This window comes from Podarcis pityusensis (genome assembly GCF_964106645.2).
Source record: "Podarcis pityusensis genome assembly, chromosome: 1".
NCBI lineage: Eukaryota > Metazoa > Chordata > Lepidosauria > Squamata > Lacertidae > Podarcis > Podarcis pityusensis.
In genome coordinates this window covers 96,726,182-96,754,171 of record NC_138028.1, presented here as the reverse complement: position 1 = coordinate 96,754,171, position 27,990 = coordinate 96,726,182, and the positions used below count along the sequence as shown (strand labels likewise).

Genomic DNA, 27,990 nt, shown 5'->3' with positions numbered 1-27,990 from the left:
TTGGAACTGAGAAAGTGAGAGTGTATTTTTAAGTTTCAAAAGAACTGAAACAATTAAAGATTCAGAAGAGGCACTGAAACATGATTCCATAAGGACTTTCCAGGAGATTGTCTCTTCGCTGAGTTATTTTTCCATCTTGCGCTATTGAAGAAATGGGGAAAGTATTATTAGTTTATTATATACAACATTCTGCATTTATTTGACTGGACTTTATAACCTGCATTAACTAATCATGCTGCTATAGATTAAATAAACCTAAGGATCTGACTACATAGCAGCCTGTTCAGCATTTTAGCACATAAAGGAAGAAGCAGAAGGATTATTGGGAAATAAATATATTTTAAATTACATTCATGCACTTACACCTGGACAAGCATATCTGGCAGTGTCATTATGAAGTACCTGTGATTATTAAGTCTTTTCTCATGGTTTTCAAATTATTAAATCACATACATAATTTTGTTTTCATGTTTTCATGATTTTTGTATGCTTTTTAGACTGCACACCACTTAATAAGATTTTTTAAAAAATATTAAATGATAAACATTTTTATACTAAATAAAACAAACAATGTAACATTAGAAACTTTACAAGTTAAACCACTATTAAAACTGATGCTCACAGATTCTCTGAAGTTGTGCTGCTGCAATTGTTGTCATCAATTGGCATACATAACTGGCTCTATAACATCTGTGCTTATTATTAACATTCCAAAAGTAAGGAGATGGGAACTGTTTCATGTTGATAATGTAATAGGTTCTTTTTTATAACTTAGATGTAACCCACAACTTTTTTTATAATTGTGCATACCTGTTGTCTAAGAACAGCCATTTTCTCCATCTTCTTGCGAAACACTGTGCATGGCAATGAGACTTTCACATTGCTCACTTTCGTCAGATGTTCTACAAAATGATACAGATTGTGAAATTTGTATTTATACGCAGCATTATGAAAAACAGACAGGCACATCTATAATGCTAGTCCTGATAGGGAAAATATCTTGACTTCGATGAGAAATTGTCACGCACAGCATCTTGTTTTACATTCTTCACTCCACGTTTGTTGGCTCTAAAATTAAATTGATAACTAAAATGTGTACTAAGGAAAAGTATGTTTATAAAAAAAAAGAACAGCTTAATTATCAGATCATTTTCATAGTTGTTTATTTGTCAGGGGTTACTTTGTAAAAAATATAAATGATTTGTACTTTTTTTATATACATAGTTTTCCTCAATGTCCTTGCTAAGTTTTATGTTAAGAATTATTTGTGCCTTGATTATCTGTAAAATGAGCAATTCAAAGACTGTCAGTGGAATAATGTTTTCCCAAACTAGAATACTGTTGAGAAAAGTATGCTGTAATAAGAGATTCATAATTTAAGAATTTAGAACAATGTCCAATGAGAACATATTTCAGACAGTTGAAACCAGATCATGCAAACTAATCAAAGTTGTGTAGATGAAGTTTCATGCCCCTTACATAGCTGTGTAGAAGGGGGAATTTCAACTCATGCAAGATATATTTGTTTATATTCTCCGTACTGTATAACTATTAAAAGTGCAGGTGCCCTAACCGCCTTTTCATCTGCCCCCCCCCCCCATCAACAGTGGCAAAACAAAGGAATAATAAAGATATGCATCAAAATAAGTCCAGTAGGAATGGAAAGAGATAAAGCTGTAAAGAAATGATCCCACCTCTGAATACGGTGTTTTCTGCAAATGAATACAAAAACTCTTCTAATTCCCACCATCACTGGATCCCAGTTGTTGTAGTGACATAAGAGAGTTGCAATGAAAAATGAAAAGAATACAGGGATTGCCCCGGCAAAAAATAACCAAGAAAATTGGACCTGAAATTAGAACAAGGATAGCATTTTGCTTTTAAAATATCAATTTGCTATTCCACCAATAGTAAAAGTGGAGTAAAGGAAGAAGGTATTTGGTCATTACAGAAATCTTGGAAAACATTTTCCTAGATGGAGTAGATCTGTGTAAGGTTTTAAAACACAGTAATAGGAATATCCATCTCATATTGGCACTTTATTTGGAACGGCTGCCAATGTTATCACATACACTATTTATATGCAAGTAAATGAAGTTACCCAGTTTACAAAATCAGAAGCCCAAGTGTTGCAATCAACTAATTTTTACACATATTTGATTAAAAGTTGGACTCATCAATTTTTTTAAAAAAAATTGGTTGCATCCCAAAAGGTTGAAAGGCTGTTTCACACAACTAGTTTTCTTACTTCTCTTCTAAAAAGTAAAGGTAAAGGACCCCTGTCCAGTCGCAAACAACTCTAGGGTTGCGGTGCTCATCTTGCTTTACAGGCCGAGGGAGCCAGCATTTGTCCACAGACAGTTTTCCAGGTCATGTGGCCAGCATGACTAACTGCTTCTAGCACACCGGAACACCAAAACCAGAGTGCATGGAAACGCTGTTTACCTTCCTGCCAGAGCGGTACCTATTTATCTACTTGTACTTTGGAGTGCTTTCGAACTGCTAGGTTGGCAGGAGCTGGGACTGAGCAACAGGAGCTCACCCCGTTGATGGGATTCGAACCGCTGACCTTCTGATCGGCAAGCCCAAGAGGCTCAGTGGTTTAGAGCCCTCCAAATGTCTCAACTGAAGCACATGGGCCCCGTTTCAAGAGCTTGGATTGTGTCATGGGGAGCTGCAGCTGGACCAGGAACTGCCCCCAAATCAGCCACGAGAAGATTGGAAGCTTTTGCTTCCAGTTTTGATTAACCAAAGTTAAACTTCAGTTAATTTCAACTATGGTTGTTGAATCAAGCCAGATTCAATCTCCTCTACCTGCTGGAGCAGAGAAGAAAGAGTGTGCAAGCCTTAAGCTTGCTGCAGCTCATTCCTGGAACAATAAACTGAATTTCATTAATACGTCCAAACACAGCCACTGTGAAGAAGAAAGAGTTTTGTGCCAATTTTCCACCCAGGCATCCATCTTTCTTTGTTGCTGCTTCCTTCTTGCTAGGTACATCGTGCAATGCCAAGACTTTGCTACTGCCACCTAGCTCCACAGAGCCATAAGTGGGAAAACCTGTTTTGTAGTTCATGGACCTGAAAGCCAGTGGGTAGGGGGAAAGGTAAAAAACAAAGGAAGAAACATTGTATACTAGGGATCAGAAGCATTTCAGCATTGGATACAGCAGAAAGAAGCGTGAATTATTTAATTTGTGGGTCTGAATTGTGCAAGTTATTTGGACATCAATCCAAAGCCATTGTTAGCAGCTGAGACTAGTAGCTGCATCAAATGCTAATCTCACACTATATTGGAAATGTCTCACTTTAGAATGAAAGTGTCACAACGAGGGCAAATTCTACCAGCATTAAAAATGAATATGAAAACGAGACAACACTTCCACTGTGACAGGCTAAAATGCAACCTGCCGTATGCTTCATTCATCAAGTAATTTAGGTATTTCTCATGCCATCTACTTAAACAGTTTTCCTGCTGCGTCCCTGACATACTGATAGAGTATTTTCATTTGTCAAAATACCCATGTTCCTATAGGATCTCTGCACCTCTACTTGAAAAACAGTAACAACTACCTGAATTCAATAAAATCCTTCCTGCTGTAGAATTAAACCTGAACTGTATCTAAAAGTAATCTTATTTCTGACAGCTGGTAACTTAACTCAACTTATTGTTCATGGACAAATACCCCTAACTACTATAGCACCATTTCTTATTCTGTTCAGCAATGAAGGATAAAGTCAAAGCATGTTTCCAGCAAGGCTTTCATTGGCAACTACAAGAGCAAGCATGCCTAAATCCTCTGCAATAACATGATAGTTTGACCATGATGGAGACATGTTGCAATGCGGACATAACAGTCCAACGTCATGCTCTATTTACTCCCATTTAAAGAACTCTTAATGCACTTTTAACTCCTGGTATTCTAACTAGAACCACCAACATTCTTGGGTTTTCATTACAAGTCAAACCTTTGGAGACCTTTGAGCAGACATAGGCAAACCCGGCCCTCCAGATGTTTTGGGACTACAACTCCCATCATCCCTGACCACTGGTCCTGTTAGCTAGGGATGATGGGAGTTGTAGTCCCAAAACATCTGGAGGGCCGAGTTTGCCTATGCCTGCCTTTGAGGCTTCTAAACCCATACAAAATTATACAGACCTTCTACCCGCCTAATCAGGATCTAATTCCCATAATACAGACTTCTAGCAAGTTAGGAAACGTCTTTTATTTGTAGAAGGTATATAAAGACTCAAAAGCTTAATCACTGGTTCAGTGACCAAGCAGCTTCCGTGGCCTTGTGCAGAGAGGCTTAGAAAGAGACAATAGAGCTCCATTTCCCTGCTCTGCAAACGCAGGCACCCAGAAACCTGGAAAATGGGTGGCCCATGTGTGCCTCCCGCATTCTCGTGCAGCCCTTGCTCTGTCAAGAAATATGAGCTTGGAGGACAATGAGAGGCATGCACAGACATCTCATGTCCTGGATTGCCCTGGTGGCACTTCTATGTGTCTAGATAGGTGGGGAAGGAAGGAACAGGCCTCTGTTATGCCCTGTGTAATCAGTGAGCTTGCAAGGATCGTGCCCATTACATTCCCCCCCCTCCATTTTTTTTAAAAAAGCCACCTACTTATTTCACCTTATAAAAAGAGAAGGATGCATTTAAGGAAGTGAACATTAAATGATATTGCTGGAGAAGCAAAAGTAGTCACTTGCAATTAAGTACAATTTATTTCTCCCTACCACAGCTATTTTAATTCTCCCTAGTCATGTGACATTGCTAAGAGTCCTAACCAGGGCAGTTCTTACAATTGTCATTAATAATAATAAAAATAATAAAATACATTACCTTTTGCATGCACATATCGGCTATTATGGACAGAGGTATTGTAAGGCTCAGAGCAAGTGTGCCTATCAGTGATGAGGTAAGAAAACAGCCCCTAAGAAAATGTTAAAATATAAAACACTTGAGTTTAAAAACTAAACAGGGGAAGTGTAGAAGCAAGTTTCATTGTTGTATACACCATGGATAAGCATAATTTGTGGACCTGTTGTGGCCTGCTAAACACATTTCTGAAAGCCAAAGCACTTGGAAAACAGATAATAATACAAAGAAACTCTAAATATAAATATTTCTAACCTTACTTAGCTGAGGAGACAAAACTGAGAACACAAACTGCACCAAGATCAGAAGACAAATGGAGAAAGACCAGCTCAATAGTTTCACACTTACCCTACACCTCAAGTCTCATGGTTTTCAAATTTAACTAACAAATTCCAGGTTTTTACCTTTGAAATCATCTATTTTTTCAAAAATTAATAAATATCATAATTCCTAGCTGTGGCCCAACTCAAGTAGTGTTAATATGTATAATGTATTTCCAATCCAACACTAGTCTTACAGGAAAGAAAGTCTTTCACTGGACTACCCATCACAGTTCTCTCAATGATTCCAGAATCAAGTGAGGACTCACACATCTTTGAGTCATCATCAATTAACTAATGCATCTCACTACTATTTACCTGCATCATCCGTATTCAATACAAACCAAATCACTATAGACAGTCCACACATTTGACTTTTCATTATCAAGTGATTCATCAAGTAGTGAGAGACTAACACTGTAATTCTACTTGAAAGCAAGCCCTACCAAGGACAAGGAAAATGGGTATAGGTTTGCAGCCTAAGTGAGCATGGATACCGAGACTTTGATCCTACAAACTGGACATTCGAAATTTGATTCAAAGGAAACTATTTTAGGTAATCAAAAAGCCATTGCACTATTCAGCCCCTTGATGATCAGGGTTGATGATCACAGAAAAATTATGCAACAATGTCTACATACAACAGATAAGATTCAAAGCTGCACATGAACACAGAGCACCTACATATTTCCCTCTATTTCTCCATGAAGCTCTTCTTCTCTCCCATTACTACCACCTAGAACCTTTTCCCAGCCAAGAACTGAGACTTCTTGGCAATGAGACTAGGCAGGAGAATGAGAACTGAACTGCATATGCTGCTGTCGCATCACTGACATGTACCCGGTTTAATTCACAGTACTTTTGCAGACTCAGATGGCTTCTTAAAGAGAGAAATAGTGCACATTTCACAGCGTTGTGCTGGAAGCCTCCCAACTGGCTGTTGGGGAACTCTGGCAATAGCCTGGGGGGGGGGTCAATGGTCACTTGCTCTGGACAAGCAGAGCCCTGCCTTAATAAGCTAATATATACACTAGCAGAGTGCATCTGCCTTTGCTACTCTGGTTGCATGAGTAAGAAAGAAAGAGAGGATTTAGCTCTTAAGCACAGCCTTGCATGACTTGTAAGCTGAGTCCTAAGTGGCTGCAAACAAGTCGGGATTCATACATCACCTTTAAACTCTGGTTCAAAGCTAGTGCCTAACCTTGATTTGTTTGACCTTAACCATAGTTCCCAAATTGCACATCATGGGAAGCTACATACTTGTTTGCTTTGCAACTCATGTGAAAGGGAGGGGGGGAGAGGCAGGTAGATGCAGCTCATGCCTATCATGGCTTATTGAGCCAGGAATTTCAGCGCTGCATTACATACATAGTCTTTCTTCCACTTAATGAAATTTAGTGCTTCTTGGTAATGACAAACGATATCTGCGTTGATAACTTTTAACACAGTATTTTGCAATAACCAGTGCCCTGTAAAAAACAGTCCTAGCTCTTTCAGTAAAATGCAGCCTCGTTTGTTGTCTCCTTAATAGCAACCTGATATTAATATGAAACAATGAATCAGAGCTAGCCACATACCACAGCCAGAGAAATTCAGACAGGACGGTTCCAACAAGGCCATTGATGACAATGCACATAAGGACTAATTTACTGGGAAATTCAAAGTTCTCAAATCCAGTATAATGGAGTAAAAAGAAACCTGGCCAAAGCAGCAGCAAATTAAACAAGCCAACAAAACCTGCAAAAACCCAGAATAATAAAGTGTTAGCAACAAAGCCAAAATAATTAAGCGTATCTCTACAGTAGTGAACTTCTCTTGAACTTCACTACTTCTTTAGTATATATGTATGTCAGACTCTTTACAGGATTCATTTGGTAGATAATCGTCACATCAAATTCACAGGATTAATTTTTTTAAAAATTAATAAGTAGAATTGCTAGGATAGTCCTCTAACCTGGAATTAGATATTTTATTTATTAAAATAGGTATACCCTCACTGTTTGATTAAAGCACATCACTAGCAGTGTGTGCTAGAACAAGAGGAGATACTTATGGGTAGGGTATCCTTTCTACTATGGGCAGAAAAGACACCCTAAGATTGTACCTGGTCTAGAGGAGCTGTATAAGCATTCCATGTAAATTCACACAATTCAATATCCTGTCTACATTTGCCCTTAAGTTTTCTTAAAGGAAAAGGCAGTGACAATTCTGCCCTCTTCTGGGTCCAAAAGGACCTGCGTATCAGTGATTGCACATCAAGTGGATGTGCCTAAAATGGTTGCTGCCTGTACATTTTTACAAAACTGGATCCTAATGAGCAAGACTTGGTAACAGAAAATAGTATTGTTTCAAGTTCTGTTCTTACCAAAAAACATTGGTATATCAAGTTTGTCTTCTCTGTCTACTTTTCGTTTTATCATGACTATGTAGATTGCATAAAGCATAGCTCCCACAAGAGACCACAAGGACCCTGTAGATTGGGGGTGGGGAGAAGAAAGCCACACAACTTATGTTAAAATAAAAGTATTAATTGCTATACTATGGACTGAATTTCTTACAAGTTGACATGCTGTTAAGATGTTTCATTTATATTCAAACAAACAAACCATATGAAGCAAAAAGGGAAAGCACTGCAAAACAACATAAAAGGGTGACAGCCTAATCCAATCCTGAGCAGAATGGATCTTCCTCTACTTCCGACTACAGTTCCCTATGTGGCCCCACACCATCTGTTCTAGAGCGCTCCCCAAAATAATCTAGAATAGAGAGGATGCAAGGGACTAAAGCTGGGAGAAGGAGAATTCCCATTCCATTCAGAGACATTCCCTTGGAGGACAGTGGATATCATCTAAAGCAGTGGTGGCCAAACTTGGCACTCCAGCTGTTTTGGGACTACAGTTCCAACCATCCCTGACCACTGGTCCTGTTAGCTAGGGATGATGGGCGTTGTAGTCTCAAAACAGCTGGAGGGCCAAGTTTGGCCACCACTGATCTAAATTATTTTATAAAGAAAGTGCTTCTTCTACAACTGCAATCCGTACATGATATTACGATAAAAAAATTATTGTATTTTCTTGTAGTTCCTGTCTCAAGAATGTACAGTAATGTCTACTCAGATATTTCAATAAACAATAATTAGATTTTTTTGGAAATGTACCTATTGTATCTCTTCCAGCAGATTTCTCAGACCCAGACAGATTCACAAGGACAACGCCTCCAATGCTATTTGAGAAATAAAGTATTATAGTTCAAGCTGAGTTTAGTAAGACATTTTGTGTGGAAATCACTTAAAAATATTGCCTATCTATAATTATGAGATAAGTATATTAATATTTTGTATTCCTTCTTTGCTATGTCACTCAGAATTATATAAACCAGGATTAACAATGCTTTGAAAAGCAAAGCATCATAATGGTTCAGATAATCAAAAACAAATATAATTTTCTTATATTTCTTGTTTATAGAAAGTATACACATATATCTGAATGTGTAGAGAAGCCCTTAGGATGAAATATAAGCTATTTTAATATGTGAACATTTTCATAACTAAGTACACTAGACAATCCAAATGCCCTATGGAAAAGTTAATATTAGATAATTTCACACAGTCATCTGATTTAACAAGGTTCACCTGGCCATAGTAACACAAAGCAGCTCAGGTTAGGACTCAGTGACAATTCTAATCCTGTGTTACATGTTGCAAAATGGGGCTATAAGCAATTATTGGCAGACCAACTTTCAGAACAGGAGCAACATTTGAGCAGGTATTCTGCAAACTTATTTCCCCTACAGCTGTTCAAGATCTGCTGCACCTAAAAATAGTGACAAAACCTGCACTACTAAATCCAGCTATCTAGAAGAATGTAAGAAAATTCAAGCCTGTAGGAAAGAAGAAAATTGGAGATTAAGGAGTCTATATTCTTACCTTAAAATGACAGCTAACAATTTTGAAAGGGTAAACCTATCACCACTGTTACTTGGAAACACTGCAGCTAGGATTAAGGTAAATAATCCTGTGAAAAGAAAGAATTTAAGATTTGTGGGGGGAAAACATTGAATACACAATACAAAGAAATACTGTAACCACTTTACCAGATGAAAACACACTGAAAAACATGTTGAAGAAAATTGATTGGGATCCAAAGTAAGTTAGTCTCACTTAGGCCCCACTGAAATAAATGTAGCAAAGTTAACCAACTGAAGTTTCATTAATTTCGGTGGAATCTAGCTGTTACTAACTTACATCCTATACCTAGAATCATAAAACCTTTTTAAAAGGAGGCTCTTTTGGGGGGGGGATGTTACTGGATTATTTTTATTTTTGATGTTATATATTGTGATTTTTATTGTGAACCGCCCTGAGACCTCCGGGTATACGGTGGTATATAAATTCAATGAATGAATGAATGAATGTTATTAACCATGTGTACTCAGAAGTAAGTCCTACTAAATTAAATGGGGCTTAGTTCCAGGTAAGTGAGGTTAGGACTGCAGCCCTAGCTCCTTATACCCAGGAGTAAGCACCACTAAATTAAACAGAACTAACTTCTGAGTAGACATGGTTCAGACCACAGCGGTAGTAGCCTGGGTCTAACACAATGGCAATAACCAATATTATTCTCAGAGGAGACTCCGCAAAACCAACTTAAGTTGGAAAGCACTTTGTTTCAAAGTTTTATTTAGTAAGACTTTCCCTATTAGCACAATTAATTATTTAGCATACAGATTGCATGACTACATGAGGTGGTTTCTCTAATAATTATTTAATCCTTTAGCTCTTACTAGGTTCATGTATAATAAAGATTATGTGTTATCGGAGTCCTTTGTTCATGTTGCCTTTTCATGCTGAGCCAATACTGAGTTACCAGCGGGTGGGGGACTGTTCAGAACATAACCAGAATCCCCTCCTACTCAGCATTTTAAAAATGATTCGTTGTTATCAAAATGTGCATCCCAACTTTCTAGAAAACATTCAGAGCATCTTTTAAAGAATGCCAATGAAATAAATTGTTAGAGGAAATTCTGTTTACTTGCTCTTGCCTTGTAGAAATACAATTTGAGCATGGGACATGGTTGGTTTTTTAACAGAAAAAGACACTTGAAGTTCGGGGGGGGGGAGAGAAAGAAAGAAAGAAAGAAAATTATCAGGTATAGTTTTGCAACCAAAAATATAGAATAATGTCCTTCTTAAAACATGCAATGAGTTGGATCAAGCTTATTGAATTGTAGTTGCTAAAATTAAGTGTATCAACAGTCTTTTCTATAAGTTTCATTTCTTACCAGATGTTGAAGACAGAATATTAACGATGGCCACTTGGGTGTCCGAAAGCGCTTCTTGATAAGAGAAGTTTGCCAAGAACCACTAGGAGATTAAACAACATGTGTTAGTTTTAAAAAGTCAGAAGAAACTCACAAACCATTAAAAATAAACCCAAAAGGTTAATCAGGTCTTTGCCTATATAGTGAGAGCATGCTTGGGAGGTAGGAGGGATTCAATTTATATTAAGAGGAAATGAAAGGCTTAGGCAGTTAGATGAAAAAATAATTCGGGTTATTTATATACCAAGTGTGAAATCCAATGGTGTGTGCACAAGCAGGACAGACTTCCGCTCATGCAATGGGAATTCACATTTCACTCCATCCTCCTAAATCTACTCCAGAGGATCCCCAATCCTCCGGAGCAGATGGAGGGCGTGGGTGGAGGAGAGGAAGCTCTGTTGCACAAGTGAAGAACTGCTCATACGATGTTGAATTTTGTCGTAATGGTTTGCAGCTGCTAAGAAAAGTAGATAAACATTCTAGAAGAAACAATGATTGTTCACATACTTTCAGACACTTAGTTGTTGCTTTGAAAACACCTTGAACACAATGGACATATAAAATGCTTGGAACTATCAAAATACCAACATATTAGTTCCAAACCTGAAAGAGAAAATTATGCTCCAAGTTCATTCATTTCAATTGGACTTAAGTCTCATGGGACAAATTAAGCCATGATTAAATTAAGGGCTACTAACTTTCTCAGGACTGAGGCCACTATATTTCTCCGTGGTTCAAAAGAAACATTGCATACATATCACATCACATGCTATTTGTTGAAAACAATGAAAGAAATGATTGTCCCATGGCTCTCAAGTTCCTCTTTGGAAACTGCTAGACATATTTCCCAACTTTACCAGATAAAGTCATATGAAATAAGTTAAGTAACAACAAATCAAGTCTGCAAATATACATCCTAATTCTAAATACTATATATAAATACTAAAATCAACTAAAAGTACATATAAATGTCTAATACACTTCGAAACTAAATGCAACACTGCTTTAGATCCAAAAGGTCACAAGAGTCTGTCCCACCAATCTATAAAGCTAATAATTTTTAACACTGCTGTGCTAGTGGTGAAATGGAAAATACTTCAATGTCTCTTTTATCTTTAAATTCAAAACCATCATCTAGAATGTAAGATGCAGTAGATTTTTTTTTTTTATTTCAAAATGTGGCTAGAGATAAAGTATTATAGCTGGAACTTTAATCTGCCTGATTGGTGGCGGCCAATTTTAATCAGTGTTGGTAAATGGAACTGAAAGTGAAAATCACATTTTTTTGAAGCTCTTTTCATTTGGGTGAATTATTGCAACAGAGAATGAAAATATTAAAGATAGCCTTTACTTTTAATAATGAATGATAGCTTCTGCTTATTAAATTGTAAACTCTCTCGCCTGCAATAAGTCACCTGTAGTGAAGTCTTTTGTAAACAACCACAATTAAAGTCAATCAGTTATAAGCAATTAATTAATGAGCAGACAGCCCCCAAAGATAATCCCTTTCTCTAAATGGCATGAACAAAATATAATGATTAGCTCAACACCCAAAATGATCCATTCTATTTTTAGTCAAGCCTTCAAAAATAAAAATATAAATAATAGGGCAAACAGAATACAAAATAACCAACTTCCCAATAATATATATTTAGAAACAATACTTAATAAAGAATAGGTGACATACCACAAAGCAAAAGAAAAAGCTGATTTTGGCTACTTGAGATGCGGTAAGCTTCCCTACAGCTTTTAATATTGAATCCTGTTCCTTAACTGTTGGATAAGACATACGAGACAGCTTTGCTTCCAATGCATGGCTTGATGGGAGTTGTCGAATCTCCATAATATTACTGAACCTTACACGAGGCTTTTTGGGAGCTTTAGGGGGGAAAAGAGTGGTGCAGGTCATTATTATACGTAGCAGATTGGAACAAAAATAATAATCCTCAAGATAAGGCCAAGACTCCCAAATTGCAATTCAGAGTATGAACCCATGTTTAACTACTTGCACAGTTAGTTTTATGAGAGCAAAATGGTTTGTGTGTGTCAGGAACATGGACTATCCATTTGGCGCAAAAGAAGAGATGTAATTGAAAATTATGGCTTTAAGAGTTTCTATCGCCATTAAACATATTCACTGTATTTAAGGAACGGGCCAGGCGTCCTCAGTTTGGGTGCAGCTACTTCTCTTTTATGGAAGATGCCTTCCATAAACATGTTCTCAGAAGAAGGGCAAAGTTAAGTATTTAATATTACAACTTTGTCTTTAAGCTAGTTTAAGTATGGCTACTACACCATCTTGTGGTAAAACCAACCAAAGGCTTAGAACAGCCATTGGTTACAAAATCCTGTTAGTCTATTTCTAGGCCTATGTACTTGTTTCTTAGAGAAACTGATCTACAGCAAAGATGATTTCCCAGGCTTCAAGTGAACTGTGTTGTTCAACTTTCATTCATCACATACAGTTCAATGCATGTAAAAGGAACCAACATAATCTCAGGATTAAATCCACATAGCAATACACTGGGGGGCACATATAGAATCTATATTAGAACACACTACTGTATTTTGAGGCTGCAGTAATGCCTCTGGCAGCAATTGGCTGAACCTGTCATGTCGTAGGATGTTCACATTACTGTACAATGGTTTGGCCACCTTGTAATAAATACAAGATCAAATTGTGCAACAAAGAGAATGAGGCCCACCTTGCACATAATGGCCAATCATTGTGTGATGTCCAAGTGGGGGATTTGTTTTGCTCAGACAAGCTATAGATGTTAACCAAGAGCAAACTTTGATTTGAGTGAAACAAACCACAAGCACCAGTTCAGACATAGCGCTAAATCGGGGATTGTGGTATGTTTCTGCCATTAGCTAGAGGGGAGAAGTGAAGTGGAAGCCTTCTGTGGGTTTATGAAAAACTATTAACTATGGCTTACCATAACATGCAGCCAATTTGTGCCAACATGCAAAAATAGCAAGCTGCATTTGCTAAGTTTCAGTTTCCCAAAATTATAATGAGCTACATTTTTTCAAAATTCCACTGAATTTTGAAAAGTTCACTGAATTTGTGAAATTACACAAAAAATATTAAACTTGGGATATGCTCCCTTCTCCAATGCAGTGTTCGTCAATTGTTCATTTTAGCATTTGCCTTCTGCATAAAGTCCAAACATTGATGTAATTGTCAATTCTCTGATTTTAAAAAAAAATTAAAAGTAAAAAAGCATCTTAACTGATTATCTCTATTTTACTACTGAGCATCTTTACCTGTTACCATATTTAGAAAATACTGTACTTCAGGCCATGTGGGTACACAGGTTTTTAGGTACCACAGGAAAAGTTGCTTTCATACTTTCAACATGACATAAACATTTATCAGTTGATACAGAAAACTGTATTTTGACATTTTGAAACATTTACTTACTTTTTTCAGTGTCACTGTTAGTGTTGCTACATTTTTCACTTGGCAAGTCATGAAACTTTACAGGAACGTATAATGGTTCACTCTGAAATGCAACATAATGAGTTCCAAGTTATCATAAGTTATAAAACACACACACCCAAATAATAACAAAAAAACCCCCAAAAATAAAATTTACTAACAGTGCAATCCTATGTATGTTTACTGAGTACATGCGGACATAAACTGATTTAATGTATACTACAATATACAAATACAAAACAATGTACAAAACAGCAAGGTAAATGTGCACAAGTTGCTAACTTGCGATAAAACTGTTAACCAAAAAGAGCAAGAAGGAACATATGATGAGAAGAAAATGAGCTGCATTTCACCATTTAAGGTAAATAAAACATCCTATTGTGTATCCCTCCTTCTTTAAATGAAATATGTGGGAGAATTCAAATACTTGTTCTGATATTTCCAGTAGCAGAGTACCACATTCCCTTGGATTGATGGATTAACGGCTTTAACTCTAATTGGTGGTTTGTTTTTTTAGGTACCGTATTTTTCGTCCCATAGGACGCTCCGTCCCATAGGACGCACCTAATTTTTGGGGGGGATTTCCCCCCCCTTTATTTCCCCCCCAAAACCAGGTCGGGGAACAGCGGGATGACGGCGCTGCGCCTCCCCACTGTCCCCCGAGCTTGTGGGGCTGGCCGATGTCTGCCCGGCGCGCGGGGCGCTCCTGCAGGGCTCCCCACGCTGCAGATGTCTGCCCGGCGCAAGTATTTCAACTTTGCCTTTTTTTGCTCCTTATTGATTGTCGCTAATGAGTTTCCAAGGAAGGACAGATAATGTGCTTAACTACGTGTTTTGAAGATGGCCTTATAGATTCTACTGTTTTGGATATTCAGCCACAACTTAATGAGAGAGTGCCTATACAATATAGGCTACAGTTGCAGACAAATTAAGATAATGCAACATGGCCATAGAAATCTTCCACCTGGGCACTTCACTGCTTTTTATACCTGCCGCAGATTCTTCATATTGAAAAAATAAGGCTGTGTGTGTATATCTTTATCTTGCATTACATGATGGCATTATAGGCAAACAATGTTTAACTATAACTGAGTGACTGAAGTGCTTGAACCACATGTATTTAATAATTCCATGGGCCAAGCATAACATTCCCTAGTAAATAAGATTCATTTTTGCTCACATGCCATATACGTTTACTTTCCCTAATCCGGTTCCTATTTAAAATGGCATTATTCAGAGCTCTGTGTTTATTTTCAGCACTAATTAAAAACAGACAAGACATGAATAGCTATTACCACACAGTAGTAGATGGTAGGGAGGGGCAGCAGGACCTATCTGACCTCCTGGGAGGTAGGTCACGGCTGCTTCCTGGGAAGGAGAGTGGGAGGGACAAGACAGTGGGGAGGTTGGTGCTGTGCAAATGGATCTACAGAGAGGTCAGGTAAGAACCCCACTGTCCCACCCTGCTGTCTGCTACTGTTGCCGCACAGAACATTACAATCACTTAAATGAGAGAGAACTTACCAAAGAACTATTTACAGTATTGTCAGTTGTACAGGCTGCAAAATAGCCTTCAGCATCTGCAAACTAAACATTTAAAATTCAGCTGAGACATTACAATTAATGTGTAGAGTAAAAACAACACATTCCACACTGAAGTTAAAAAAAAGAAAGGTGAAGGACCCCTGGACGGTTAAGTCCAGTCAAAGGAGACTATGGGGTTGCGGCGCTCATCCTGCTTTCAGGCTGAGGAAGCCGGCGTTTGTCCACAGACAGCTTTCCGGGTCAGGTGGCCAGCATGACTAAACTACTTCTGGTGCAACGGGACACCATGATGGAAGCCAGAGCTCCTGGAAACGTTGTTTACCTTCCCGCCGCAGCAGTACCTATTTATCTACTTGCACTGGCGTGCTTTTGAACTGCTAGGTTTGGCAGGAGCTGGGACAGAGCAACGGGAGCTCACACTGATGACACTGTCATCAATAACTTCAGGTGAGATGGGACTCAGGAAGACTAGCCCACTGGTGAAGAAAAAACAGATCCATCTCCATTCTTGCCCCTTGGCTTGCTGCTAGGCTAGTTTCAAGCTGCTGCAGCTTCAAAGCCAAGTCTATTCTGGCATGAAGCCTATTCCAAGAAAGGGCCAGAGAAACACGTTAGTTCTACAAAACCAGTGTGATAGGGTTCTCTTGATTAAACGGACTGCCAACCACCAGCTGTATGATTTCCCCAGATAACCTTTTTTCTGGAATACGCTTAATACCAGCCAAACTTATGGTCAGTCGAAAACAAATAAAAAAAAATTCATTTGATTATCCAGGAATTAGTTGGCAGCCTGAATTAACTTTAGTCCAGCAACTATACAAAATAACTAGTTTTATAAAACATTAAAGTTTCCTGTTTGAACAGTTCCTCTTCAAACAACTTAAGAGCTAACTATAAGTAGTCAAACTTTCAAAAGATCACTCTGCAATCTCAGACCTTATAAGTAATATTTGGGAACCACAAGCCAGAACTGAGGAAGAGGGCTTTTGAAGTCCTTGTTTACCTAAAACTTTCACACTGTGCCCTTTACTATTCTGTCCATCAGCCCTCAAATTGGAGAGGAATAGGAAAACAACACAGCACCTATCATTTTCCTGTGCTCCCAGCTTTCCTGTCCAATCCAAAATGTTAAAAACAGACCAGAGGAGGAAGGTGATTTCCCCATCTTCAAAACCTTCCCCATCTTCAAAAGCAGAGAGCTTAAGAACGAGTCCTGCTTTGGACAACATGCTATATCAAACCATTAGCTCAGAGTGGCAGTAAAAGGGAACAGGGAGGAGGGCATAATCTCTGCTCTGGAAGCTGGCATGCTTGTGTGGTCATGATAAGCCATAGTTTGGGTTACTGTGTGTTGTGCAAACCCGGTCAATGTGTGGGATCCCAACTATTCCATCAAAGATCAAAGGATTTGCAGTGGGTTTCCACATTCATGTGCTGTGTTGTTCTCTGTTCATCAAGAAAGCACTCTTCAGCCAAGGTAGAAATGCTTCCAGCTCACTAGTAGAGTCTAAGGGTGATGAATTGGCTATGTCTTGTTGAGAAACATGGATTAGCTAACCAATTCCCAGCTTTTAAAATACAATTTGGAAAGCATGAAAAATGGGTCTGATAAAGAATTCATTCACCACCACCACTGCCACTGTCTTTTATCAAAAGAGAAAACTCTGCTGAATCTTTGTAGACCAGTTCAAGAGAAATAAATCTCCAAAACCCCCAAAAACATTTACTGACATCTTGTTAAATAGGTTAATAAAAACATTTCAAAACTGGCAGAACATAGCAAAAAATATAAGCCACATGTCCAAATACTGATTCTAGGCACATCTTAAATTTTATATCATTTATTCCATTTCAATTCCACTAAGAAGCATTACTGATGCAATTAATGCTTCTGTTTATGCAATGATTCACTTTGAAATGTTAGACTAATGAAAGCATTATTTTGCTCACTGAACATCTGGGGGTTTAGCTTATGCTAGTTTATGCAGGATTCCCTCTCCAACATAAGCTTTGATTTTGTGTAATTTACGGAAGCCAAAGTGATGGCAAAATTATTAAATGGAAAATAGGCACTTACAAAAGCCGCATGTTTGCCGCGAAGGCCACGTGTGCACTGCTGCCTCCAAGGTTTCCAAACAATAAATCCCAAGAGGTAAAGAACAAACATGGATGTTTTTGCAAATGTACTGAAGAATGGCTTATTGTACACAGTGAAAACATACTGCAAAGGTAAGGAAAAGAAGGTTAAATGATAGACATGTCATATGACCAGCATAGTCTTACTGATCAACTTTTGGGTACTACTTCCAATTTCTTGACCGCCACAGACCATGGAAGGGCTACCGTATGGTCCTCCAGATGTTGCTGGACTAGTTCCCATCCACCATTAACATTAGCCATGCTGGATGTGGATGACTGAAGTGGAGTCCAACAACATTTGGAAGTCCACCAGTTAGCCCCCTGCAGTGGACGGATATACAAAGAGCAGAGGTGTAGTTCAAGCAAGAAAAAGCTACATATCCTGGAAAAGGAAGAGAAGAGATGCAGTGTTCCTGGGTGCGTATCTCAGGATTGCCCACTACACCACCAGCTAAAAGAGCTAACAACTGGGGGTGGCAAGCTGTTCTGGCACATGGCAGTATGGTGTTCTGGTATGAGGCTTCTGGCCTCCTACAACTTTTACCTGCTGTGGGTTAGATTCAAGGACAGACCTGGGAAGATGGCATTCCAATGACTACCTATGTTAGATAGAAAGCAGAAATAGTCTAAAAAGCTAAGGTCGAACCTTCTGCACAGCAGCTGATGTCAAGAGCATTAACTCCTGGGAAGGGAGGAAGTACAGAGGGACATGATAAGAGCAGTGGGTTGTCCTGCGCAGGAATGGCAGCTTGCAACCTACCTGACTGCATCAGAGGCTAAATGAGAGACAGACTTTGCAATACTATCCTGCTCCTAAAATCTGAAATACAGATTTATACAGAAAAGCTACAAAACATCTGTAGTTGTTCCCCTCACCTAGGGAGGGAAGACCACAGTCCTTTGAAAACAGGAGGAACTCACAAGCTGCTTGGAGGTCCACTACTCTGGCTAAAAAAATTATTTAAAATATTTACAAACACACCCCATCGCAGCTCGAAATGCTCCCAAAGTAACTTAAGAAAATCAGCAGTAAAACACGCTCCCACCCTTAGGCTTACAATTTGAAAGTCAGGACACAAAGGGGATATGGGAGGCACCAAAATGAAGATGGAAACAGTTCAGGTAGCCTAATGAACAGCTAGGTAAGCTAAAAGGCAGCTAGTCGCTCAGTAGGTGTGATGGAATCGCCTCTTTCCCTCCACTCTGCAGCTGATGAAGATAACAAATTTATACTGGTCTATTCAGATGTAAACCTCACAGGTTTGATTGGGTTACTTTTAACTACATATGTAGGTTTCCTCCTATATATGTGGGAATTGAAAGTAACCCCTTTCCGACTCAGCACAACCCTACCAATGTGTTCTGATGTCAGCGGCTGATGAAACTAAAATCAGTTTTCACCTATGGGCAGCCATTCCATCAGGCTGCAGAGAAAAGGGAGAGAAGCTTGCCGATGCGCTCTTCAAACCACACAATCAGGGAGGGAAGCAAAGCAATGAAAACACACCAGTTTTATTTTCATCAAAAGAATAACATCTCTTCCAATTGTTCTGAAACTACATAGGCACAGAGACCAACCATTTTTAAAAGCCAGTGAAAATAAGGATCCAACAAAGCATGAAGGAAGGAACTCTGGTGGAAAGAAAAATTGGCCTGTAGGGGGCTACATAAAATGAAGACAGGAAGCAAACATGGCCCCTGAGTCACAGGCTGCCCACCCTGGTTTTAGGGAATTGACTCTCTGACTTAGACAATTCTGGGCTTAAATTACCACACACATCTCAGTGGGGGACTCTGAGCCTCTCACTTCTCTCTCAATCTAAACTATATCATAAGGTGGGTGTGAAGATAAAAATGAGATAATCCCATGTATGCTGCCCTAGCCTGCTAGAGGAGTATCGATTTTCACTTTAATGGATATAGACGTCCTAAGGATGTCCCCATAAACTTTGCTAAGCCCACCTTCAGAGATTTAGCATATAGAGGGAACTGCTACCCTAAGGCAGTAATTTCTGTATCCAATCAAAAGGATGTATGAATGTCTTCATCTCTACACTGTCACCTATTCACACATTTTTATTCAGCTTCATATTATTGTAGGAACCCCTGAAAGCTACAATTCTTCTCCCAGTTTAGGAATTCCTGCCCGAAAAATTGGGGCCCCAGCATATTTATGGAAGACTGTGTTTTGTTAAGAGTTTGCTGTTTAAAAGTCATACTTATAGGGGATTTGGAATTATGAAACAGAACTGGATTAATTGAATTTAATTAATTGAATTTAATTATAATTCGTGACAGCATAAATGCTGGGAAAGGCTTCAGGCAGGACCAGAAATGTAGCTAGTCAGGTATGAAAAGCTGCTCACCCAGAACCAGTCAACCTGCTTCTAGCAAGCAAGTACTAAGATCACTGTACAAAGTTAATGGAGTGAGTGTTAATTGCTCTCCCTTGAGCATGCTTGGCTACTACATTAAGGTGAATACACTCTGACATCACAAAAGGGTTTGTCCACACTTATCTTTTGCCCCGCGCTTTCTAGCCACAAGCCTGCGCTTTCCCGGTTCGTGTCCGAAAGTTTTATCTTTTTGTCCTGCCACTTTCCCCAGGAATAGCAGATCTTTACCGCTGAATCGGAGCAAACAGCAATTTGAGTTTTCCACAGATTGCTGTTTGCTCTGATTCAGCAGTAAAGAGCAGGTTTTCACAAGTAAAACAGCCTGGAGCTGTGCCTAGAAATGCAGAGCAAAGGTAAAGAGGGGTGGATGAGCCCCAAGACACACTTACCGAAGTGAGTTCAGAAGAAGCAACCCATATCACATCAACAAGGAGAAGAATGACAATTCCAAGAGCCATGCGCCTACGCTGACTGGGAGAACTGCTCTGTGGGTTCATCCGGTTCATGATAAAAATCCACACCATTTGTAATCTATGGCAGCAATAAATAAATAAATACTTTTTTAAAACTATGTGGGCAACAGGCTTTGTGCTCCAGATCTGGATGGGACACAAACTCAAATAATAAGACACAGCTAAAATGTCAACTAATAACCAATCCAAAGGAACGAAACAGGAAGCCGTTTATTACAACTGGCCTATTACTCTTTCAGCTAATGTTTCTGTTAAAAACGTGGTCAATCCATGGGAATGTTGTTTTACCACTGGAGTTGGGCCCTGGTCTCAGAGTGTTTTAAAAAAAACCATAAAAAGGAAAGATTCAGGCACCACCAGCATTCAGGCACCAAGCTGATTTCAGTTTTCACTTTTGATGGTGTGGGGCACTTGGAAGAAAGACACAGGCAGGTAAGCATGGGAGCAGGTGTTTCTTTAGCAGAAAAAGAGAGGTCTACTTGTGCCCTTGTACGTATACTAGGATTACAGCCAATAGCAAAACAATGGAATCACTGACCGAAGTGGGCTTTTGAAGTCACATTTATAAACTATACTGTTACAATACACTGGGCTGGCTTTGTTCTTGGCTGCAGCTCCTGTTTAGCAAGGAAACAGCTTAAGCACAATCACTGGTTTGGCCATGCTAAGTCATACCTTGACCTAGCTCAGAACAATGAGAGAATAAAAAAGAGCAGGCAGGGACAAAATGACTACAAACCATAATCTGGCTTACTGTGTCATATGCGAATGAGGTCACAAAGTGGGATTTGTCAACTAGCTGACAAAATAAGCTTTTAAATAATAAATCTGCTAGTTGTAATTCCTAGCCCCCTCAAAAAAACACCCCCCCCAAAAAAAAACAACCACCATTGGAGCCAGCACCTATGTTTGTGTCACAACTATCTTAGGTTTTGTTTGACAGAAGAAATGGAATTAATCCGTGTTTGCTTTATTATACAGTCAAACCTTGTTCTGCATCCACCTCCACTTGCATCTGCTTCAGTGAACTTCCGCAGCAAACCCAGAAGTACCGGAATGGGTTACTTCCGGGTTCGCTGCTCGTGCAGAAGCGCTAAATCACGCTTCTGCACGATTCAGCAGCTTCTCTTTCCAGTCTATTTCTGAAATTCCTTTGTAGTAAAACAGTTACTTTGAGATCTTGTATAGAATGTCCTGGGAGATTGAAGTGTTCTCCTACTCCCAGGAGTGTTCTCCTACTCCTACTCTCCTACTCCTACTCTCCTACTCCTACTCCCTACTCCTACTCCTACTCCTACTCCTACTCCTACTCTATACAAGATCTCAAAGTAACTGTTTTACTACAAAGGAATTTCAGAAATAGACTGGAAAGAGAAGCTGCTGAATTGCAACTCATTACCAAACTTAAAACCATGGAGAGACCTGGTTTGAACAAAGACATTGGATTCTTATCCCATTATACATGACTAAGCCATTTCTCACCTTCTCACCCCTTGCCTTTTCCTGTAAGACCTATTACAGTCGTTAAGAGTCGTCAGCAGGCTCATCTCAGCTATCTGCCAATCTCCAATTCCCACCACCCTTCTGAGTAATACCCCTCCCCACCTTCTCACTATATAGAAGGATCTGGCAACTTCTGTTTCAGTGTATCTGAAGAAGTGTGCTTGCACACGAAAGCTCATACCAAGAACTAACTTAGTTGGTCTTAAAGGTGCTACTGGAAGGATTTTTTTTATTTTGACTATGGCAGACCAACACGGCTACCTATCTGTAACATACCTGCTCAGTAACCTTTTAAAGTTAAAATAATAGCTGGATTCTGACAAGTTTCATGGCATCATGTTAAGGTGAAGGCTGCCTCCTGAAAAAACAGAGAAATAAAGGGTGTCAAGGGCTATAAAGAGACTATGCTTTCCTAACTTTGCCACCAGGCTTTATGTTTGCCATTTGAGCTAATGCACACACCTGTTCCACAATCAAAGTATTCCCCACATCCTTCACTTAAGATAGTCAGCAGTGTGTGTAGAAGGCTGGCTCTGTGTAAAACAAGCGTGAAAGTCAAAACAAAACAAAGCATACCCAACACCAATAACCTCAGTCATAATACAGCAGCCACAGCTCAGTAAAGGGCAGCAGAAATGAAGCATAGATGGACTGTAAATTCCTGTTTCAGGCAGAAATGGAGAGCAGAAGCTTTTGAACAACAATGACATCAGAGTGCAACATGTCAAGCCCACAAACCATGCTGGATGGAGACAGCAAGACAGAGCGCTATCAGAAATAATACTTTAAAGATTTTTACAGATGTTTGCCAAGACAGACACAGCTTTTTTTAAAAAAATTAAAAAATCCTGAGAGAAATATAACCACAACATAAGAGAACTTAAGACTCCTCAAAATCATTTTCCGATAATGAATAAAATATACCTTGTGTGAAACATAGCGTAGTGTAGTAATGTACCTATATAAAAACTGAATCAAAGGACTAAAGGAAACTATAAAACTGAGTTTCAGGTCTCATCATTTTGGAGGGTGGGAGCCACAGGTTTTAATGCATGTTTTTCTTTTCTTTTTTAATGTAGACAGCTATTGCATGGTGAAAACACATTCTTAAAAACAGCCATGGCATGATAATATATTTCTCACCTCTTGAACTGACAGACATATCTCAAGGATCATATTTTTTTATCTATGGGTTTGTGATGTTTCTGGAAAAAAACCAAAAGAAAAACCAATCCTTAGCAACTGTGCTTAGTAATGCTTTATAAAATGTTGACCTGTTAAATGTTTCACCCCTTTCATTACAGGATTAGATTATCCAGGATGTATTAATACACAATATGTACTGTATGGCAGAATACTGGACACACTTGAGCTTGCAAGTGTCTTTTGCTCACTGCTGAAATAAAAAATGACTTCAACCAGAGTCCTATGACATGCCACTTTATTTTCATATCTTTTTTTCCTTTTACTGCACTAGTAGATTCATTGCATTATAATAAAACTCTTTTCAAAGAAATGCATATTTACCATTTATAAAGGAAAATAATAAAACACAGCAAATTAGTAACTATTTGTTATGAATCATGCCAATTTTTGTAAATCAACACTCATAAAAACGTTCTGGTAACATGTCTGAGCACATCTAATTGCATAGGTTTTAACTCCATTCTGTACGTTCACTTTCAACAAATTTGAATCAATATCTTAACATCTATTCTTAATTTAATGAAACATGAAATATTGTTAAAGTTGGTCAACAACCTTGAAAAGCTGACTCATTTTTGCCAGTAATCCTTGTTCATGATGCCTTGGTGACCTCACAGAGGGATAATGTACACAATCATGGCACCACCATAGCAACTGGTTGAACAATTCTGCAGCCTTCTATACTTGCAAGACTTAAAGAAACCTTTGCTACTGAAAAATGACGAGGTAGTTAACTACATATTGGTCCATAAGGATTTATTGGTTCCACCTATAGTCCATTGAAAGCTCAACAATAAAGAGGGCACTATTTTGTCTTTTAAGGACCAAGGTAAATAAATTCATTCTATGCAAAGATATGAATTTGAAATATCTTTCAAATATTTCATATTATATGAACCTAACAGCATAATTCTATACATGTCTACTTGGAACTGAGTTCAGTGGTGCTTACTACCAGGTAAGCAAGTAGAGGATTGCAGTCTAAGTGTTCAGCCAGTAGGGATATTTTTCATCACCAGTTCTGAGTGTCTGACTTGTAAACTGGCAGTGTAAACTGCATCTATAACTATCTTTCTAATTAAGAGAGACACAGATGGAGGGTTTCATAGCAGCAACATCGAAATATTATAACGATTTAAAAGGAATTGTTCTCTTTCCCAAAGCCTCAAGCTTCAGTGCTCAAACCGTGCTCTATCTGCCCAAATTACATTAAAGAAAGTGGGGTGCTGAATATTAAAACTGTAACGTGCTCAGACAATATGAACTGATTTTGTAAATCTCTATTGTTTCATTCTTACCTGGATATGTTACTGTCCTGGCATCAAAGTGTTCTCTGTAGCACTACTGGTATAACTAGTTGTCAAATGTCTAAATAAGTAAGAAGACTTGGCATTAGTTCTGAAGTTCTCAGCATTCAAATTAACTTCAATCACATTTTAGTCTCTCTTTTTTAACCATTACACAACCATGCTTTTACAATTATGATACCTACTTTGTGGTTAAATAAAATCCATTCTTTATGTATCTTAAATCACCACACATTTGCATACACACATGATCATGAATCACTACTAGGAAAAAGGCATGCCAAGTTTGACCTGCAAAAAGAGAGTTCTTGCTGATCTCACTGCCCACCTTCCAATCTAGCATTCAAGCCAATGCTTCAGGTGGCACAATGCCCATCTACCTGTTTCTTCAAACCAAATATAACCCCCAAACCCCAAGTAGAAGGAAAGGAACCTCTGTCAAACCAGAAGGTTCACTTTTCTTCCTCATCAACTTGGCACTTGGGTATTACTTTTATTGCTTTGCTTGCTTATTAAGTGAAGGAGCTAAGGAACCCATTGCTCTCATCTCTTGCAACCCTGCATCTACTTTTAGAAGGTTAAAGATGTTCAAGATCCCAGTAGTGTCGCTAATGGCAGTGACTGAGATGCTAAGTGTGAGCAGGTTCTGCAACTACCATCATACTGTTCTACTGCAACAGCATATTTTCCCAGAGCTATCATAACAAAAAGGAAAACAAACAATTGGCTACCATTGTGGTGGGGACTTAACTTGTTTTGCTCTTCTGGAGACACTAGCCAGTAAGGAATCAATACCTGCATAGCCCCATATTTAGCTCTGGATACTATGGTAGCATGTTAGGAAATGGCTCATCCATAAATAAACATGCAGTTTTCTTTGAATGGGAAATAATACCATATACACTTTGAACTAGAGAGGAATTCTAAATTTTGTTTAATTCAGTATCAAAATTACTAGAATTTGATGGTAATTTTTTCAGATTGGAAATGTTTACTAACTAGGACACTGTTAGTAAGAGCCACTTCCAAATGCTGTACTGAAACAAACTTTGCCCCTGTGTTTGCCTAAATCACATGTACTTCAGATCCATCAATAACAAATAAAACGTGTTACTCCAATGAAGAAAAGCTGATGCCTGCCAAGGAAACAGACAGCTGCAAGTCAATGTTGATATTCAACAACTGTTTATACTTTTAAGATAAAAAGCACCTATATGCATAAAAATATTAGTTTGCATTCAGTGATGAATGCTGAAATTATACAAAAACCATCTCCTGAAGCCATACACCTGATTCAGCACACAGGATAATGTGCAGCTTCTTTCCAACATGGAGTCATGTACGGTACATCCCATATTCCATTATAGCCCTATTTACACATTCACAAGAAAGTAAGTGAGCTTAAATTAGGAGAGGGACAGAGGCATACATATTAAGATTCACCCTCAACATCTGCTTGCACCAGATCCATTTCAGACATTCACACATGAAGGAGGAAAGGTTATAAGCCCAATTGTGGTCCATTCTACTATAAGATAGTTGCTTACGTTTATATATTCCATTTGGGTGTCTATATATTGGCATACATATTCTGTGCAAGTTAAGCCAGGTTCTTCTTATTGCTGACACAGCACTGTCAAGTTATATGATGATATATGCATTTACTGAGTAACAAATATAGCCATGCTGGCCCATAAGACAAACAACTGCAGAATCCAAAGTTGGGCAATACTTTTACTAGGACCAAGCAAATTGTCACAAAACAATGATCATAATTTTGAGGCATTTTGGTACTGTGCCACTGTAGGTTTTGCAGTAGATTTACTGAGTTACAGAGGCATAAAAACAGACCCCTGCCTCTAAATAACTTTGGAAGTTGTCTCACACCTGAAAGTGGTTCTACAGAATTTCAGAAGGGGGGGGGGTCTTCCCCAGCCCTACCTGGAACTGGGGGAGAATGAAACTACAAAGCAGATGCTCTACCACATGTGCTACATACAACTCTTCCCCAAACAAAAATTAGGGGGGAAACAGCACAAAACAAGAACAGCCCCGCTGGTTCAGCCAGAAGGCCAGACTAGCCCAGCACCCTGTTCCTGCGCACCAGCCAACCTTTGGGGAAAGCTGACAAACAAGACAGGAGGGCAATACTTTTGTGCTGCTGCTTCCCAGGTGCTGTGTCATTCAGAAGCATATTATCTCTGAACTTGGGAATGTGTCCAAGTAGAAGCCATAAGGACCAACAGCCCGCGACAGATCAGTCCTTAGCCGACCTGTGTAACCCTATTTTCAAACCACCTAAAAGAGACAGTCCAGTGGCAGGGAATTCCACAGATTTCACTACAGGGAAGGAGAGGAAAGAGCAGGGGGTGGGGTGGGGGATCCTACCTCTTCCTTTACTGGATGAAAAGAGAGAGAGAAAGTGGGACAGGGGAAAGCAGGATTTTTCACTTCAGAGAAAGGATAGGGCATTTAACCCACCGACCGAGAGGAGAGGAGGGTGGTGGTCGGGAAGCTGTGCCGGGGGAGAAATAGCGTCGCTCCTCCCGCCCACGCAGGCTCCGCGGCCAAGAAGGAAGTACAGCAGGAGGATTTTTAAACACACACACAAACATACAGACGCCAACCCCGGTTGCTCCCTGACCCCCTGGAAGTGAGTGGGTGCGGCGGGACAGCAGCAGACTGCCCTCGCCCCCGACCACACACGCAGCGGACCGGGTGTGCGTGTGCAGCCCCTTTTGCAACGCTACTTAAAGGGAGAAATAAAAGTGCACTTGGGCACCGCTAAGGACGGGTCTGCTTCCCTTCTGCCCACCGGGAAGCCGCCGCACCGAAAAGGGAGAGACGGGGTCCTGGCTGGCTGGTGGGGCGCTTTGACAGGGAGCTGCTGGGAGAGGCGCCAGCGTCCCCGTCGAAGCCGTTCCCACCCGCCTCTTCGGGGCTCCCCTCTCGCGCTCCTGCCATGCCCAGCCCGGCCGGAGAAGCCCAAGTTTTGCGGAAGGAGGGAGGGTGGGAGTACCTGTGTGCCCGACCCTCGCGCGACCGCAGCCCCTCTCCGCCAAAGATGGTGGCAAGCGCCGCCCGCTCCGCTCCCACAGCTGACTCGGCTCAAGAGCCCGCTCGCCTGGGCCGGAGTGAGTCGACCGCCGAAAGGAGACACCCCTTCATCGATGCGCTCGGGGTTCCGCTCGCCGGCCTAAACCCTCTGCCGCCGCCTCTCTAGCTCGCTCTCGCTCGCTCGCTTCCTCCCTCCTCTCCCCCGACCCATCTGCATCACGCCCGCGGAGAGTAATAATAGGACAGTAGTATTAAGAGAGCTTGAGGAAGGCGGGTGGGAAATGGGAGAGAAGAAAAGGGGGAGGGGGGAAGTAGCAAAGGAAATGTGGTTTCTGCCTTTGGAGCAAATTCTAAACTTAGCTGCAGGGGTTATGATTGACTTCGATTTGATGGGAGGTGGG

The 27,990-nt window shown here is 39.7% G+C and overlaps 1 protein-coding gene across 5 annotated transcripts; it reads right to left on the bottom strand.

Moving 5' to 3' along the window:
• SLC35F5 (solute carrier family 35 member F5) lies at positions 1 to 27,743 on the bottom strand. Of its 5 annotated transcripts, XM_081008091.1 has the most exons (19): positions 27,552 to 27,741; positions 24,524 to 24,593; positions 23,163 to 23,224; positions 22,482 to 22,552; positions 22,296 to 22,377; positions 20,433 to 20,574; positions 17,586 to 17,729; positions 15,488 to 15,550; positions 13,946 to 14,027; positions 12,206 to 12,396; positions 10,480 to 10,561; positions 9,125 to 9,212; positions 8,357 to 8,421; positions 7,565 to 7,669; positions 6,777 to 6,936; positions 4,844 to 4,934; positions 1,695 to 1,849; positions 811 to 902; positions 1 to 141 (listed from the first exon to the last, which is right to left on the bottom strand). In XM_081008091.1, the coding sequence occupies exons 6-18, from the start codon at positions 20,565 to 20,567 to the stop codon at positions 818 to 820; spliced, it is 1,446 nt and encodes a 481-aa protein (XP_080864217.1). In that variant the 5' UTR covers positions 20,568 to 20,574; positions 22,296 to 22,377; positions 22,482 to 22,552; positions 23,163 to 23,224; positions 24,524 to 24,593; positions 27,552 to 27,741; the 3' UTR covers positions 1 to 141; positions 811 to 817. The 5 variants fall into 5 exon arrangements, 4 of the variants coding, with proteins under 4 accessions (XP_080864217.1, XP_080864218.1, XP_080864219.1 ...); XR_013987039.1 differs by lacking the exon at positions 1,695 to 1,849 and having other exon boundaries at positions 27,552 to 27,743; XM_081008092.1 differs by lacking the exon at positions 22,482 to 22,552 and having other exon boundaries at positions 27,552 to 27,740.
• Positions 27,744 to 27,990: the final 247 nt, after the last annotated feature.